The 17,637-nt window shown below is 35.6% G+C and overlaps 1 protein-coding gene across 2 annotated transcripts in view; it reads right to left on the reverse strand.

Annotated features, from left to right (window-relative positions):
• Positions 1-279: 279 nt before the first annotated feature.
• The window catches only part of AKR1D1 (aldo-keto reductase family 1 member D1), a 42,849-nt gene continuing 25,491 nt past the window's right edge, over positions 280-17,637 (reverse strand). The window contains exons 6-9 of one of the 2 annotated variants that reach the window (XM_059396334.1): positions 13,263-13,372; positions 11,953-12,118; positions 4,007-4,089; positions 280-1,876 (exon numbers count right to left, since the gene is read on the reverse strand). In XM_059396334.1, the coding sequence (XP_059252317.1) occupies positions 1,834-1,876; positions 4,007-4,089; positions 11,953-12,118; positions 13,263-13,372 (402 nt within the window). In that variant the 3' untranslated portion in view covers positions 280-1,833. The remainder of the gene's footprint in view (positions 1,877-4,006; positions 4,090-11,952; positions 12,119-13,262; positions 13,373-17,637) is intronic. The other variant, XM_059396335.1, reaches the window with a different exon arrangement.

Consider the following 17,637-nt stretch of genomic DNA (forward strand, 5'->3'; position numbering starts at 1 on the left):
CTTTGAGAAGTGGTAGGACTCTTTCCAAGTGCCTGTCTTTTAAAAATGGTTTGAAAGGTATGGTCGCTCCTCCACACCAGCCTCTTGAAATATTTTGAAGAAGTTTGATAACAGGGAATACGGCTTAAGTTTCTGTTCTTATACTATGATACCCTTTATCGTCCCTTTTCCCAATGCTAAATGTACAGTAAGAACTTAATCAAAAGTCCTTTAGTTGAATTGAATTCAGATGACTCTTCTCTTTCCCTGCCTTTAGCAACAAAATGGACATTCATGTGGTTCAATAAATCATCACGCTTTATTATTTCTGGTAAACAAAATATTTTCCAGAGAACAGCATTACATTAGAATCAGTGGATACAGTGAGTAGAGATCGAATTAAAGTGCTGATTTCTCAGAAGTGTATGCTTTCAGGTCACTGCAGGTTATCTGTAAGCAATTGGTCTTGGAAAGACAAAATTTTTGACGAACTCTCTTGCCCTATGAGAGCGACTTAATATGAATGAAAAAAACACGTTGTTCTAGTTGAATTGACAATTGGTATATCTCTATTGCAGAATTCTAATAACCTTCTTTTTCAAAAATTAAAAATTTACATACAGTAAAATTACCAGTGTTCTTTCAAACTTGCTACTTTCTTGAAATTCCAATGACACTTTCAAAGTCCTAAGTATAATAATTTCATGAAGTCTCTTTTTAATTTTAACTTTATTTTTTATAAAAGATTTTATTTTTAAGTAATCTCTGTACCCAACACAGGGCTTGAACTCACAATCCCAAGATTAAGAGTCATATGTTCCACCAAGTGAGCCAGCCGGGACTGGCTTCCTTTTTAAATGCCTTCTTTTAAAATAGTCATCTTTGGGGGCACCTGGGTGGCTCAGTCAGTTAAACATCTGACTCTTGATTTCAGTTCAGGTCTTTATCTCAGGGTCATGAGTTCTGGTTTCCCAGCATGGAGGCTATTTTAAAAAAATAGTCATCTTTGAATTTTTTTTTTTTTAATGATTCAGGGTTTTATTTGTGTCGGTTGATTGTCTCAAGCTACTTCACATAATGGTGGATATATGATGAGTAGGGCAAGAGTGATAGACAGTGGAAAAATAGCTCACCAGTTATGTTCATTCTCAGACCCTTGAAAGCATGCAAGAGAGAACCAGCAATTAGCCATCTCTCAGAAGCTAAATGAACACACACTGGATGGAGCCAAACAACAACCAAATCATTATGTCTTTGCTGACCACTGTGGTGTTTAATTAGCTCTATTTTAAGACTTTTCTATGCTTAGCTCTTTCTCTTTACACAAGGTGTAGCAAATCACTTCCTTGTTAATAATGCTTGTGAGGATCTTATCTCGGCTGTGTGTGTGTTACAGTCAATGGTCCAAATCATCAAAGTCACTGACAGCACTTGCACGCACTAGCTTACCACCCTCTTTGTTGCACTGTTAACTGCTAAAGTAAGGACCTCAGACTGCCAATAGCTGGACTCACATTCATGAGTTATTTGTCTTTTATATTGCCTCTGCTATCTTTTCTAAAGCCTAGTGTTTTTTTGGGTTTTTTTTTTTTTTGGGTCTGGAAACCAGAAGACCTTGATCTAATAAAATATTAGCTTATAATTTCCAAATAATTATTTCAACAGATTTAAACATATTTTTTCTTTATATACCTAAGCCAAAGTCATTTACTCTGCACAAAACTTAAGCGTGTTAACTTCATCACTTTATCTAAAGATAGTAAAACTTTTAAAATTTCTTCATCTGGGGGAACTACCTGGCCCAAGGTTCTGACATTCATGGGAGGGAAAAATCAGTTCAGGAGCATTCTGAAGTCAGTATTCATCATGAAATGGGTATTCAGGATGATCACACCACCTGTCAAAACAATTCCCCAAAGGGAAAAAGTTCACTGCAAGCATTACACAGTTGTATGTGTTACTAGCCTCCTTTGACAATTTCACTGACCCCTCCCTCTCTCCCTTATTCATTTCCTCTCTGTTCCTCTGTTTTCCCTCAAGCCAGCATCTTTTACTGAAGCCCTGGGTAAGTGCATGTGCGTGTGTGTGTGTGTGTGTGTGTGTGTGTGTGTTGGAAGGCTGGCTGCGTCCCTCTCAACATTTTGCTCAGAAAAAGAGCACAGGAGATGAGTAATGCCTGCCTGTAGTTTTTCATGCATCTTTTCAATTCCTTCTTCTCCTCTGCTGTTTGGACACAGTCTGCCTTCCATATTAAATATCCACATAAACATTTCTCTTTAAATTTCTATGACCCATCAGTACCACTCTCTTCTCAGAGTTATTACCTGCCCTTCTCACTGGACTCCTGATAACTGAAAATTTGAGACCTAGAAAGGTGATCAGTGAAGTAAGTTTCCACAGTAGTGATGATGATAATGAACCTATCCCTTAAACAACAGTGATGGAACAGTCAATAAAAAAGGACTGGCGTGTATTGTGCCTGCCATGGACCATGTCTAAGATTCAGTTCTCTGCAAGTACTATGAGCTTTAAGTTAAAATATAAAATAAATAAAAGCTCTTCAATGTCAACGATCAACTGGATGAAACACAGAGAAGAATCATGGCCTAGCATCCCTAAATGGTTCAGTTTTTTGATCAGTGTGGCCTACTATTTGTTTCTCCTTGCTGATCTTTCTAGTGATTTCATGAGTTATTTTCCCAGTGTTGTGGGAATTAGGTATTAAATAGGTCATATGTCAAACTAAATAATGTCACCAACTAACTGTAAAACAACAACAACAATGGGGTGCCTGGGTGGCTCAGTGCGTTAAGCCTCTGCCTTCAGCTCAGGTCGTGATCCTAGGTTCCTGGGATCGAGCCCCACATGGGGTTCTCTGCTGAGGGAGCTTGCTTCCCCCCGCCACCCAACCTCTCTGCCTGCCTCTCTGACTACTTGTGATCTCTCTCTCTTTCTGTCAAATAAATAAATAAAATCTTAACAACAACAGTATGTTGGTGGATTGGCTGTCTCTTATTATCTCTTAATTTAATGATATTTATTCAATAGAAATAGTTCATCTTCAAGAGTTATTAATTAACTAATAAGTATTTGGTTAGGTCTGTGTTTGTGTTTACCTTTTTGTTCCCAAGGCTAGGTGGTACCTTTTGATGCCAAATAATGTTTATCCTTGGCAAATTCACATTAGGAGGCTGTTGTATTAATTCAGAAATTGGTTCAGAAATTTGATATTAGCATAGTCACTGTACTTTCTGACTCATGAGAAATAGGGGACCAGGAAGATAAGTGTTCAAACTGTACGAACCACCCTGATGAGCATTTTCCAAATGCTCACGTAGAGTTATTACAAGCAGATTACTATCCAGGTGATTTCAAGAACTGGAAATAGTAATGAAAAAAAGAAAAAAAAAGTGTATACATACATATGTATACGATAATCATATCTGTATGAACTGTAGTCTTTTGTTATTTTAAAGGCCCTGTACTATTTAGAGAATAAAGGGCTACTTCAGTTGATTAGCTGAATTTAGCAACATTTTGAGGGAGCGTAAGGAGTTTTGCTTGTGGGAAGTCAGCCAATAGGTGGGGTTAGAAGCTGCACATCTTACAGGCAAGCATTTGCCTAAAATCTTAGGTTCTTAGCTTCTAATGTGGTACTCTTTCTACTATGCTCCCATGTCTCTTTCTTTTTTGTTGATAATTTTGCCCTAAACTGTGCATCACTTTGATTTTTAGGAAAAATTAGGTAGGTTCTATATTTGTATTAGTATATGCACTATGACTTAATTCTCATCAAGTGATTTAGCCTGTCATTCCCTAACCTAAGTCATGGGATGTCATAAATGTCAGAAACCTTTTAAATAAAACTTGTACCTTGTAGAAACTTCCTAGAATAAATGTAATTTACCTGGACCTGTTTAATATTCAGAACATGCTGCCCACTGGCCTTTATCCTTGTGATTTCTATGGACCTAGGATAATCTAATACCACTGGGCAGTACTTGATGAATGGTCCCTCCATACTCACATGAGCAACTCCACGAAGCGGACATTTTTATTCAAGGCCTCAATGTCCTTCATTTCTTCTTCAGTGAGAGAAAAGTCAAAGATCTGAAATAACAGAAGTAAAAGACATTATTGAAGGTAGAGAGTGGGTCTGGGTTAAAGGGAATGGGGCCAGCAGCAGGAGCCCTTAAAAAATGTATAAGCATCCCTTCTTTTTTTTTTATGAACATGTTTTAAAGAATTATTCACCATGACCAAGTGGGATTTATTCCTGGACTGCAAGGGTAGTTCACATATTCACAAATCAATCAGCATCATATACCATATTAATAAAAGAAAGGATAAGAACATATGATCCTTTTGATAGAAGCAGAAAAAGCATTTGACAAAGTACAGCATCCATTCCTAAAAACACCCCTCAACAAAGTAGGGATAGAGGGAACATACTCCTCAATATCATAAAGGCAATATACAAAAACCCCACAGTTAATATCCTCCTCAATGGGGAAAAACTGAGAGCTTTTCCTCTACAGTTAGGAACAAAGACAGGGATGTCCACTCTCATCACTGTTATTTAACATAGTAGTGGAAGTCCTAGCCTCAGCAATCAGATAACAAAAAGGAATAAAAAGACACCCAAACTGTCAAGGAAGATATCAAACTTTCACTATTCACAGACAACATGATATTCTGTGTAGAAAACCCACAAGACTCTACCAAAATATTGCTAGAACTGGTACATGAATTCAACAGTTGCAGGCTACAAAATCAATGTTCAGAGATCTGTTAGGTTTCTTTTTTCTTTTTATTTTATTTTAAGATTTTATTTAAAAGAGAAAGTGTGTTAGTGGGGGAAGACCAGAGGGAGAGGGATAAGCAGACTGCGTTAGGTGAAGAACCCAATGCAGGGCTCAATCTCAGAACCCTGAGATCACGACCTGAGCCAAAACCAAGAGTTGGCCACTTAACCAACTGAGCCATCCAGGGACCCCAGAAATCTATTGCAGTATTATACACCAATAATGAAGCAGCAGAAAGAGAAATCAAGGAATCAATCCCATTTACAATTGCATCAAAAACCATACTTAGGAATAAACCTAACCAAACAAGGAAAAGAACTGTATTCTGAAAACTAGAGAACGCTTAGGAAAGGAAGTTGAAGATGACACAAAGAAATGGAAGAACATTCCACGTTTATGAATTGGAAAAAGTAATATTATTAAATGTTAAATCCACCCAAAGCAATCGATACATTCAATGCAATCCCTATTAATATACAATTTTTTCACAGAGCTAGAATAAAAAATACTTAAATTTGTATGGAACCGCAAAAGACCCCATATTTAAAAAAAAAAAAAAAAAGACCCCAAATAGCCCAAGCAGTCTTGAAAAAGAAAAACAAAGCTAGGAACATCATAATTCGGGACTTCAAATTATATTACAAGGCTGTAGTAATCAAGACAGTATAGTACTGGCATAAAAATAGATGCATAAATCAATGAAACAGAATAGAAAACACAGAAATGAACCCACAACTATATGGTCAACTAATCTTCAACAAAACAGGAAGGAATATCCAATGGAAAAAGAGCATCTCTTTAACAAATGGTGTTTTGTTGGACTAGTTTCTTACACCAAACACAAAACAAATTCAAAATGGATGAAAGACCTAAGTGTGAGACAGGAAACCATCAAAATCTTAGAACACAGGCAGTAACCTTTCTGACATTGTCCATAGCAACTTCTTAATGAAACATGTTACCAGAGGCAAGGGAAACAAAATAAAAAATGAACTATTAGACTTTATCAGGATAAAAGGCTTAGTATCCAAAATATATAAAGGCCTTGACACCTAAAAAACAAATAATCCAGTTAAAAAATGGGGAGAAGAAATGAACGACATTTTTCCAAAGAAGACATACAGATGGCCAACAGACATGTGAAAAGATGCTCAACATCATTCTATCATCAGGGAAATACAAATAAAAGCCATGATGAGATATCACTTCATATCTGTCAGATTAACAACACAGGAAACAACAGGTGTTGGCAAGAATATGGAGAAAGGGAAACCTTCTTACACTGTTTGTGGGAGTGCAAGCTGGTAGTACAGCCACTCTACACAGCCATGGAAAACAGAATGGAGTTTCCTCAAAAAGTTAAAAATAGAATTACTCTATGATCCAGCAATTGCACTCTTAGATATTTACTTAAAGGATACAAAAATAGTGATTTGAAGGGATATATGCACACAGATGTTTACAGCAGGATTATCAACAATAGCCAAATTATGGAAGGAGCACATATGTCCACCAACTGACGAATGGAAAAAGAAGATATGATACATATATACCATGGAATATTACTCAGCCATAATTAACGGTGAAATCTCTCCATTTGCAATAACATGTATGGAGCTAGAGAATATTGTGCAAAGCAAAATAAGTTAGAGAAAGACAAATACCAAATGATTTTACTCATATGTGGAATTTAAGAAACAAAATAGATGAGTATAGGGGATGGAAAAGAAAAAGAGAGAGGGAACTAAAGAGAGAGGGAACTAAACCATAAGAGACTCTTAACCATAGAGAACAAAGTTGCTGGACAGGAGGGGGGTGGGGATGGGCTAAATGGGTGATGGGCATTAAGGAGGGCACATTTTGTAGTAAACACTGGGTGTTATATGAGCGATGAGTCCCTAAATTCTACTCCTGAAACCAATATATATATTTTAAAGATTTTATTTATTTATTTGTCAAAGAGAGGGAGAGCAAGAAAGCGAGCACAGGCAGGCAGAGGCAGAGGGAGAAGCAGGCTCCCTGTTGAGCAAGGAGCCTGATGTGGGACTCAATCCCAGGACACTGGGATCATGATGACCTGAGCCGAAGGCAGCTGCTTAACCAACTGAGTCACCCAGGCATCCCTGAAACCAATATTATACTGTATGTTAACCAATTAGGATGTAAATAAAAAATTGATACAAAAAATAATTGTTAGTTTTTTTCTTTCAGTTGTCAGGTATTTTGTTTTAATTCTTCATTTATGTTGAAGCTCTGTAATTAGTGACATACACATAAAAGATTTTCATGTTAAAAATTTATGAATGTAAATTATGTACTATATGTTGGTTAATTGAATTTAAATAAATACATTTAAAAATAAATAATAAGTAAAAAAATAAAAAAAATTATGAATATCTGCAAATGTGAGAGAAGTTAGGCTGGTGCTGGGGAGCCATATCCCTATGCAGAGTCAGGGTTCTGTTCTGCTCTTTGTCTTTGAGATACTCCTGCTGGGGCCATCTTGCAGGACATTCCAAATAACCTATAATAACCTATGTTCAGGACATCTACAAATCCCAGAGTGAGGAGTTGTTTATTGTTGCTGGAGAGATGCTAAACTTTTGACTTTGGACTATGGCCTTTGTGCACTTGTTTTTAAAAACATTTCCTAGTCTCTAAGTTTGCTTATGCATATTTTTAACTTTGAATTTGCTTTGTTTTATCCTCTTAATCTTTTCTTTCACTATTTTTTTTAATAGATCTTCTACCTTTTAATTCTATTGCATTTTCATTGTTTTATTTTTTCTTAGCTTGTACATTTTATACTCTGGTTTTATAATTGTCCTTTATTAACATTTTAATATTTTATTTAAGCTTATTTACATTTTTAACATTTGGTTTATTTATAATGATCTTCTCTTATTTCATTGTTTTAATTTGCTATCCCTTAAATTTTATTTCAATAATTTATATTTATCAATTTTAATTATATAAGTGATACATAAATATATGCTTTTTTGTGAGAAAGAAAACACTACAGAAGTATATGGACATGCATGGAGTAAGAAATGAAAGGTCCTTTTGTTACCCACCACTCCAGTATTTTTCTTCTTCCCAAACATTCCTTCCAAACATCCAACACACTAAGAGCAAAATACAATAATTGTATCATATCTTTATTATTCTGCAACTTACTTTCATTCACATAATATGTCTCAGTGACTCTTTTCTATCAAAATAGATAGACTGACTTTAATTTAATCACTGCATTCATAGTATAGATGTAACCTGATTTACCTAATCATACCCCCATGGATTGCTTCCAAGTGTTCTTTTCAGGGAATGCTTTTCTTTGATTATTATCCAAGTGTTGAGTTTATGAGATTGTGTCATGAGTCAAAAGTCTGCATTACATAAAAAGTCATGAATGACCAATGACTTATAAAATAAATCCTTACTCAAACTTTATTTTTGCTTAACATTAGGTCCACTTTTTGAGTGTTGGTGAGTCATTTTCTGTCTTCAGTGAATATATAATATAAAGTGAAGTTGCAAATCTTGGCAAAGATGCAGGATTTCATGAAATCAATGAAAGTCATCTTAGTTTGCCTTAATTACAGGCAAAATATTTTTCAAGTAGGAATCTGATGCAGTTAGAGGCTAGTTGATACATCAGAAGAGTGTTATTTGGAAAAAAAATCAAACTATGTATAATCTTCAGATGAAGCCCTGTGAAACTTTACCATAATTATTCTTTTTATGATCACTTACAAAAACCTTTGTGAAGTAGAGAATGCCACATTCTGTTATTACATAATTTTGTCAAGCATATTTTAAAATTTCTTCTAAGATTTAGTACACATATACAATTGTAACTTAAATTTTGTTGAATATGAAATAATTAAAATTATTTCATAATTTTCTGCAAACTCAACTGACAGAGCCACCCAGGCACCCCTTCAGTTTTCATTTTAAGGTAAACATCCAAATTCTCCCTCCATTCTTTCTATGCAATGTTTTTCTTTATTTTATGTGGATTTATTATCATTTTTTTATGACCAAAATTATCCAAAGTTACTCACTTATTCAGGATCTCACAAACTTAGTTCCTGATATTCTGCTTCCCCCACCCCCCAATCTACTTCTCTTGTAGTAGAGACTCAAGAAAGACAAAGTGTTAACTGTATTAAATGCTGTTGAAAGATCTACTAAGACAAGGACAGAGACATGATTATAGGATCTAGCAAGGTGGAAGTCACTGGTGAACTTGACAAGAAAGCTTGGTTTCAATGGGTTTAAGGGAGAATTGGGGAAAGAGACTTGTAGGTAGTGAGAATAGAATTCTCCTTTAAGAGTTTGCTGTAAACAGAAAGAAAGAACTGGATAATAGCTGTAGAGGAACATGAGTCTAGACTGGAATATAGCTTCCAAGACTGGAGATCGCAGCATATTTGTATGTTGATAGGAGTTATGCAGTGGAGAGATAATGCAGGAGAGAGAGGGGTATTTTTGAGGGGTATGAAGAGTTATTAGGTATTAGTAACTGTAGTTCCCAGGAATAACAATGGGAGCTAGTAGCTGGAACATACAGGACGAGATCATTGTTGGCGAGGAGGTTAAAGAACTATCAGGCCATGTTATTGGAAGGACTATCCATATGTATGTTGAATTCACCAAGAATGTGATGGGAGTGGCTTCAGAGAGAGGGATAGTGAATCAAGAGATAAAAACTTCAAGGAATGGGGGTCAGTGGGTGATGGCAACAAGGCAGAAGGTGGGTGGTAAAATTTGATTTCTTGTTGTTTTAATGTTAAAAATATCCTGCTTTTTAATTTTCTTCATTTTTACCTTTAATTTGATATAGTTTTTGTTTTTAATTTATGATTTAACTTTTTATTACATAATTTTTATTTCTGTAACTTTTTCTTCTTTTATTGTAAACATACTTAATTTTCCCTTTTCCCTTTATGTTCTGTGGTTATTTCCCATTCTTTTAAAATATTACTTTACCTCAGTTCTAAAAGATAATAATTTTTTATTTAGTCAATTCTTGGTTGTACCACCCAACAAAATTTCTGGTTACAGGGCAAATACAAACCCCATAGAGTGAAAATTGGCTGTGATTTCCACTGCCATTTTCCTTGTAGATCTGTATCTCTTTCATATTTTCTTGTGGTATGTGAACCTCTGAACTCCATTTCCTTATCATTAGGGTTATGGAAATATATTGGCTATAACAGAAATGGTTGCAATAAAATTTTTAAAGGAATGATAGTACTTTTACTACAAAATTGTGATTCACTAAATAACATAAAGTCCAAAGGCTTTAATCTTCCATTACACGGACCACTAGTAACCACTCTCATTTTCTGAATAATAAACTTTGGAATCCATGAAAATATTTGTTTCAGGTGCATCAAAACTTGTTTTAACTTTTGTTGAACTAACACATTAGCCATCTAGATATCTTATTCTTTTAAGATGGCTGAAAACAGTGTCAACTCCTTTTGGTAAGAGCTATTTTCTTACATGTTAAAATGCTATCAGTAGTGATATAACTATGTATCATTCTTTCCTCTTTTTGCTAATAACAGAATCCCCTTTTTCCTTTTATGAACTTCTCTTCCATCACCTAGTAGGGCTGTTTGTCACATGAATCCATTTCTAGTACAGGATTAGGGATGTAGCCCAGGGGGCCAATCAAAGTATCTTACTCACTGGATACGGTGATTAATCTGGGAATGGTGCATGCCCCACAAAGGGACAATCAAGGATTGATAGAGATTGTTATAAGAAGCTTTACCTGTGATCATCTTCACTGATTATTAGTTATAGATTAGCCTAGAGCTGTCATGTTGACATGTTGTGTCACCATGTGGAGACAGAGAAGGTTGGGTGGAGGTAGTGTAGAGGGGGGAAGGGAACTCAGTCCTTTCATAAATCATTTGAATACTCCTGTCCAGTCATGCCTGATTTATCCATGGACTTCCCAGTTATGTGGCCCAATAAATCATGTCTCCCTTTTGTAAGTTTGAGTTGCATTCTGTCATGCAGTAGCAAAAACTCTGAAGATAAATTGTCTAGTATCATCAATATCTTCCCATGGCAGTACTTCAATTTTCACTCTATTATTTTAAAAAAGCTATAGTATAATATTTCATTGTACAAATATAATTTGTTTTACATTCTACTAATGATTGTTTCCAGTTTTTTAAAAAAGTAATAAATCATGCTGTAGTAAATATCCATATATGTGTGCATGAATGTGTAAATATAGTATCAAGATTGTTGGGTCAAATGGATATGTGGGCTTGAATTTTGATAGATCTGGAGAAGTGACATCCTGCTACTTCAAATCATATACCAATTAATATCTTTAACAGGAGTATATGAAAGTGTCTGTTTTTATATACATTCAATTTCTGATTATTTTCCTATCTGAGGGGATAAATCTTGTCTTATCTTTATCAATTTACTTATTGAGATTATTATTATTAAACTTATTAAACTACTTATTTTTTTATTTTATTTAGTAAAACTTATTAAATACCGAGATTATTAAACTTATAAATTGAGATAATAACAACTTATTTTTTGAGATTATTAACTGATGAGTAATTAATTAATTTTGCATGGTACTTTTCTATAGCTGTATTTACCTAGAAGTTTGACCTTGAGTACTAGCAGAGTAAACTAATCACTCCCTTGTCTAGTGGCTTCTTCTCACCTGTAAGTTATGATGCTGATACAGATTATTTATAGAGGAAATAAAGGCAATGAACATTCTTGAAGTCAAACGATCCTTTTCAATAATTTCCAAATTTGTCCCTAGCTTTTACCAGGGACATTAAGAAGGTGGAAGGTTTACTATTATGAATTTCAAATTTTATACCTTCCATTCCTGCTGTGCTGGTGGAGAACTGAGTAGGTAGTGCCAAGAGTCAATAAGTAAGGAAACAGAAGACATAAGGGAGCTAGGTAATATACAAGCAGTAAAGCAATCCCCAAAGTGCGGGGAACTGTCTCAGATTCAGCTAAAGTTAATTCACATCTACAGAGTGTGGGTTGGGGAGCAGGTATAAAATAAAATATGAAGGCATCACAAGTTTCTTATTAATCTGAACAGAAAGTTCTCAAAAAAACCAAACAATTCCACTTTCTACATTCCCAGAAGCAGTTCTCTTACTTGAAAGTTTTCTTTGATCCTTTCAGGGTTAAAGCTTTTAGGAATAACAACCACTCCTCTCTGGATGTTGAAACGTAAAACAACTTGAGCTGCTGTCTTATTGTACTTTTTTCCCAGTGCGTTTAGAAATTCATCCTTTAGCAAAGGTGGGGAGGATACATTCACCCTTGAAAAGAAAAATCAAAACCTGCATCATATTTAGCTCAAGTAATGAGAACATCATCCTCACTCACCCTCCTCATCTCCTCCCCATCCACCTGGTCCCCTACCAGGACACGTCAGGTCTCAATCACCAATTTCTCCTGGAGCAAAGCACTCAGTGAAGAGCTGCTTTTAGCATGAGAATATCAAGAGAGGCAAATTGATCGAGCTGTCTCTTTCAGAGGGTAAACAGTATTTCTTTGATGGGTCTCAGAGAGAGAACTGACTTGGATGAAGGCACAGGGGAAGGCAGGAAGACCAAAGTGGAAGAAACAGAGTTACATATAACTCTTAGAGTCATCTTCATGTAAAAAATGTCTACTTAAGTCTGTGGAACACATCCCATCAGAAGTGCTACCTTTGAATCCAGAGATCAAAAAATCCTAAATTTTGGGGATATATATGGTCATGCAATAATAATACCTAAACTAACATTTACTGAACATTTCCTATATTTTGGGCACTGTTACGTAATTTTATACATACAGTATAATCAATTCTTTTTTTTTTTAAAGATTTTATTTATTTATTTGAGAGAGAGACAGTGAGAGAGAACGTGAGAGGCGAGAAGGTCAGAGGAAGAAGCAGACTCCCCATGGAGCTGGGAGCCCAATGCGGGACTCGATCCTGGGACTCCAGGACCATGACCTGAGCAGAAGGCAGTTGCTCAACCAACTGAGCCACCCAGGCACCCCAGTATAATCAATTCTTTTTTTTTTTTTTTTAAAGATTTTATTTATTTATTTGACAGAGAGAAATCACAAGTAGATGGAGAGGCAGGCAGAGAGAGAGGAAGGGAAGCAGGCTCCCCGCTGAGCAGAGAGCCGATGCAGGACTCGATCCCAAGACCCTGAGATCATGACCTGAGCCGAAGGCAGCGGCTTAACCCACTGAGCCACCCAGGTGCCCCAGTATAATCAATTCTTATACTACATTTGTGAGGAAGGTTTTATTAGCTCCAACTTGTATATACAGAGAATGGCTTGAAGAGATTAACTTACTTTCTTAAAATCACAGAGCCATATAGTTATGCCAATCAAATAATTCACATTAGTCTCATACTCTACACTGAAGGAAACACTGCTGAAGAGACATTCAGTATTGCTTACCAGCTTGGATTCCTAGCGGTACCCAGAGGGCTGTATGCAATAATGACAATATCATGTTGTTGGCAAAATTTCAAGAGTTTTGGCTGGGTAAAATATGGATGGCACTCAACCTGCACGGTTGCATTGGAAAGCAGAACACAAAATTAAAATCTTGTAGTGAATGCAGTTTTACACAGTTTTTAAAAAGTTTTTCAATAAAACCCACTTTTGAGTATTATGGATAATGAGGCAAATGCTAAATACTTTTCCTAACAAGAAAGTTTACATTGTTTGTTGGGGAGATTAATTAAAATGAGGTTAGTGAGGTCACCATCTGTGGAATAATTCTAAAGTAAGTGAGTGGGGAACAAATTCAATTTTGTAAAGTAATCATAGTTTAAAACTTTGAGGGAACAGACTTAATTATTTATAGTCACCATTCCACAAATACAATTTTCTGTAACCAAAAAAAAAAAAAAAACAAACAAAAAAAAACCCAGTCTCAAGGTTCAGATTACAGTCTTGGTAAGTAGAAGTGACATGTTGCAGAAGCCCTCTCCCTGTAGCTCTCAAGCATCTAAGAATATTTTCACAAGGGGTAAAGTATGTATAAAATGAAATCTAAAGATGAATTTTGTCGTTTTGGCCAAGAGTTCTTTACACCACCCTGTGCGGGCCTATGTTCATCTTTAGTATCTTACTGGCAAGATTCCTGCACTAAAAATACCGTGTCAGAAAGTTCTTCTCAAAGTTTCTTCTTAACCACCATGATAATTTTTGACCTATTCTTTTTTTTCTTTTTAAATCAAAATCAACCAAGGCTGAATTGAAATAATTGAAGCATATATTTATTATCTTCATTGTCTGGAATAGTGAGTATTTGACAAGTTTTATTTCTAGAAGGCACAAGGAGATGCTGCTTATGAAATGGCAAAAAGTAAACTGGGCTTCTTCGTGGTGGGTCTCCTTTCTGTTCTCTAATTTGATTAGCTTTTTTTTTTTCCCCCGACATAATCTTGTTCCCTTACCCTAAGAAACACTTGTGGAATTTCTCCCCCTTGGAACATTTCTTAAATAATTCTACAAAGTAACACACAGACTAAAATAAGGCAGGAATCACACTTCTTAGTGTTTCCTTCCTTAACCCTCTTCGACTTCCAACATTGCTCCCTACTTTTTCAATTCCAATCTTGTCTATTATTGGTAGACTGGTCTCTCGAAAACACGTATATCACATCATTCCACTGCTTAGAAACTAAGTATGAGTTCCCTAACTTAATGGCCACCTGCTCATTCCAAACACAACATTTCATTTTCTCACAAGGACTCCTTTCTAATCAAATTGGTGTGCTGTTGCTTGTCTTTGGCCTATTAAATATGTAGAAGTATGTATGCATATATATACGTATGTGTGTGCTCACATACACATCAAACAGTTTTATAACCTACCCTTTTAAAAAGACCGCATACGGCTTGTGGCAGAAGGTATGGGGAATGAGGCTATTACAGTTAGAAGTAAAACAGATAGGTATGCACATTTAGGATCTGTGACTGAACTGAAGCTTGGGACTACACAGAGAGTTGTGTTGTGCAACATACTAGAAACTTCTGCTCAACAAAAGCTTTTGAGTTAACATAGAAACTCAACAACATAACTTAAAATAGCATATAAATCTTTGGATTGATAGTTGTCAGGTAAAAATTTGACAGCATATCACTAAAGGGACAACCAGTAAGGGAAATGCTGGGGGTTGGAGTGGATAAACTAAGATCCAAGTGCTTATGAATTCACAGAGAACCATATTCCTTCTTCTCAGAGTGTTTATCTCAGTTTCTAATTATTGATAACTTTTGTGATTGTTTGATTAATGTGTGCTCCCCACTAGACAGCTGGTGTTCCAAGAAGAAGGGCATTATCTGTCTTTTGTCACTTATGCATGCCTAGAACCTAGGAAAGTGCCTGGCCTAGGGCAGGTAGGTGCTCAATGACTGTTGAATGAAAATGTTATGATGCAGAGAGGACCAAGTTAGCACCTTAGGAAGTATTAGTGATGCTGGGGACTGTTACAGGAGGGGCTTTGTCAGGACTGCAGCTTGGTGTTCAGTTTAAGGTAGGGGGTAGTAATGGTTTCTGTTGTCACAGTGCCTTGATGTCGTCATTGCCCTGGAACTTGCTCATTTCCAAGGAGAAGCATATCTAAGCACACTTGCTCCTTCTTTGCTACAGACAGGGTATAGCCCTTTGTGGATGGGCCAATGGAGATGCAGTCTTTACTTTTTCTTGCATACTATGTAAAATTGATGTCACGTGTCAGTGTCTTGACAGGTCTGGGGCTTTTACCACACTATTTGGTAGTACAGAACTTCAGATACCAAAATCTCACATGGTGAAGTTAAGCTGGACAAAACCTGTGAAGGAAGACATTAACCCCTTCCTGTGTCTTTCTGTAAAAAGAAATTGGTGTTGGGTTTTCCATTTCATTAAGTCACTCAAAAAGTACTTATTGATTCCGATCAGAACATCTATGACTTCAGCATAATGAATAGGGTTAGGAAAAACTGAAGAACTTGGAGATCTTACCGTTCTCCCCACCTCCCTCCCTTCGTTTGTTAGTAGAGTCGGGTGTGTGAGATTAAATGGCCCGAGGTAGATCCACAGTCTACTTTGAATTAGGCTGGGAGAATGCTGCATGACAACTTGTCCACCAGGAAGGCTTTCAGAGAGGCTAAGCCAGGGATGGAGCCTGGAGACACATTTGTTTAGATAGACACCATGGATAGTACTAAGGAAGCTTGGAATACTCAGGCTCTGAGAATGAGTATAGAGTAAGGTCATATTCTATTGGCCCTTGTTCATAAAGTCTATGAAAAAATACAAAAGTTTGCAAATTCTACTTCAGATTTATTCTAATGGGAAATTTAGTTTCCTCTTCTTTGGCATGAGGAGACACACCGGCAATTCTTATTTCATTTTTCATTCTGAGGTCAAAAATCACCATCTTTCTTAGTATATTTGTAAGAAGAAACATTTATCATTTTAACCTTTTATAACAAAATATTATTCTTGTAGGGTGCAGGAGGGAGACGTGCTAGTGAGGGTTAGAGTAAGAACAAAGGGATAGATGGAGATCAGTTACGAAATCAAGGGTTGTTGCTCTCGGCTCCTTAAGAGCACATGGTATAGTGTTGGCTTAAGTATCATAGGAAGTAATACTTCTAAACACAGCAACACCGGTCTTTTAGCTGGTAATTGTTATGATAGGTAATAATTCATTCTTTCCGTTATGAACTCAAGACTGTTTTGAGTTGCTAAAACCAATGAATCAAGAAAACAAGTCAACCATAACTCCAATACGTGAATACCCAAAAAACGTTTTTTAAATGTAGCTTCTTAGAGTATCTTTATCCCCATTTAACTGGTGGGTAACAGTACTTTGTTGTGATTATAAAAGTAACATATGCGCCCTACAGAAGACTTGGAAAATATAGAAAAGCATAAAGAAGAAAACAAAATTCACTTGTAATTCTCAGCCAGAGATAACTACAGTTAGTATTTTGATTCTTTCCAATATTTTTTCTATGCATGTCTTTAAATAATATATTCACATCAATATTGAATTACATTTTGTATCCTGGTTTTTCCCCTTAATATTATGGCCATTGCTCTTTTGCTCAAAAATGATTAGAGAACATCTTTAATTAAGATTTTACATTATATGAGTTTTATAATTTAAATATTCTCCTAATTTTTCATATTTGTGTTGTTTCCTTTCCTTTTTTTTTTTTTTTTTGGTCTTTATAAACAGTGCTGTGACAAACACACCTGAAGGCTTTCAGATTTTCTTTTTCACAAGGTCAAATTCTTAGGAATATAAGACTATAAACATTTTTTAAGGCTCTTGACACTTATTGCCAAATAGCTTTCCAGTAAGGACAAACAAATTTTTACTTGCCAGCAGCACTTTATCACTTGCTTATATGGAACATTACATTAAAAAATAAAAGCTTTGCTAATTTGATATACGATACAAAATAATACTTGTAATTACTAGCGCAGTTGAACATTTTTTATATGTTTACTAGTCTTAAAATTTGTCTTCTCGAATTTCTATTCACAGTTCTTTTGCTCACTTTTCTGTGGAGTTTTAGTATTTTTAGTTTTTTTTCATTAATTCTTATTAAGCTTTAATTCATAAGGACATGATCTCCCTTTCTATTATATTTAAAAATATAATTATCCATTTTTTATTCTTTGTTTCCAATATTTTTAGAGTTTGTTTTTATACTATTAAATATGTCAGTTTCTTTTATAATTTTCCAATGGCTTTGTTTCTACCTATAGCTCTAGAAAACTAAGACCATTTTGTAGTGTTCACAAGTGACTTCCTGTTTTATC

Source organism: Mustela nigripes, chromosome 4, assembly GCF_022355385.1.
Source record: "Mustela nigripes isolate SB6536 chromosome 4, MUSNIG.SB6536, whole genome shotgun sequence".
Lineage (NCBI taxonomy): Eukaryota > Metazoa > Chordata > Mammalia > Carnivora > Mustelidae > Mustela > Mustela nigripes.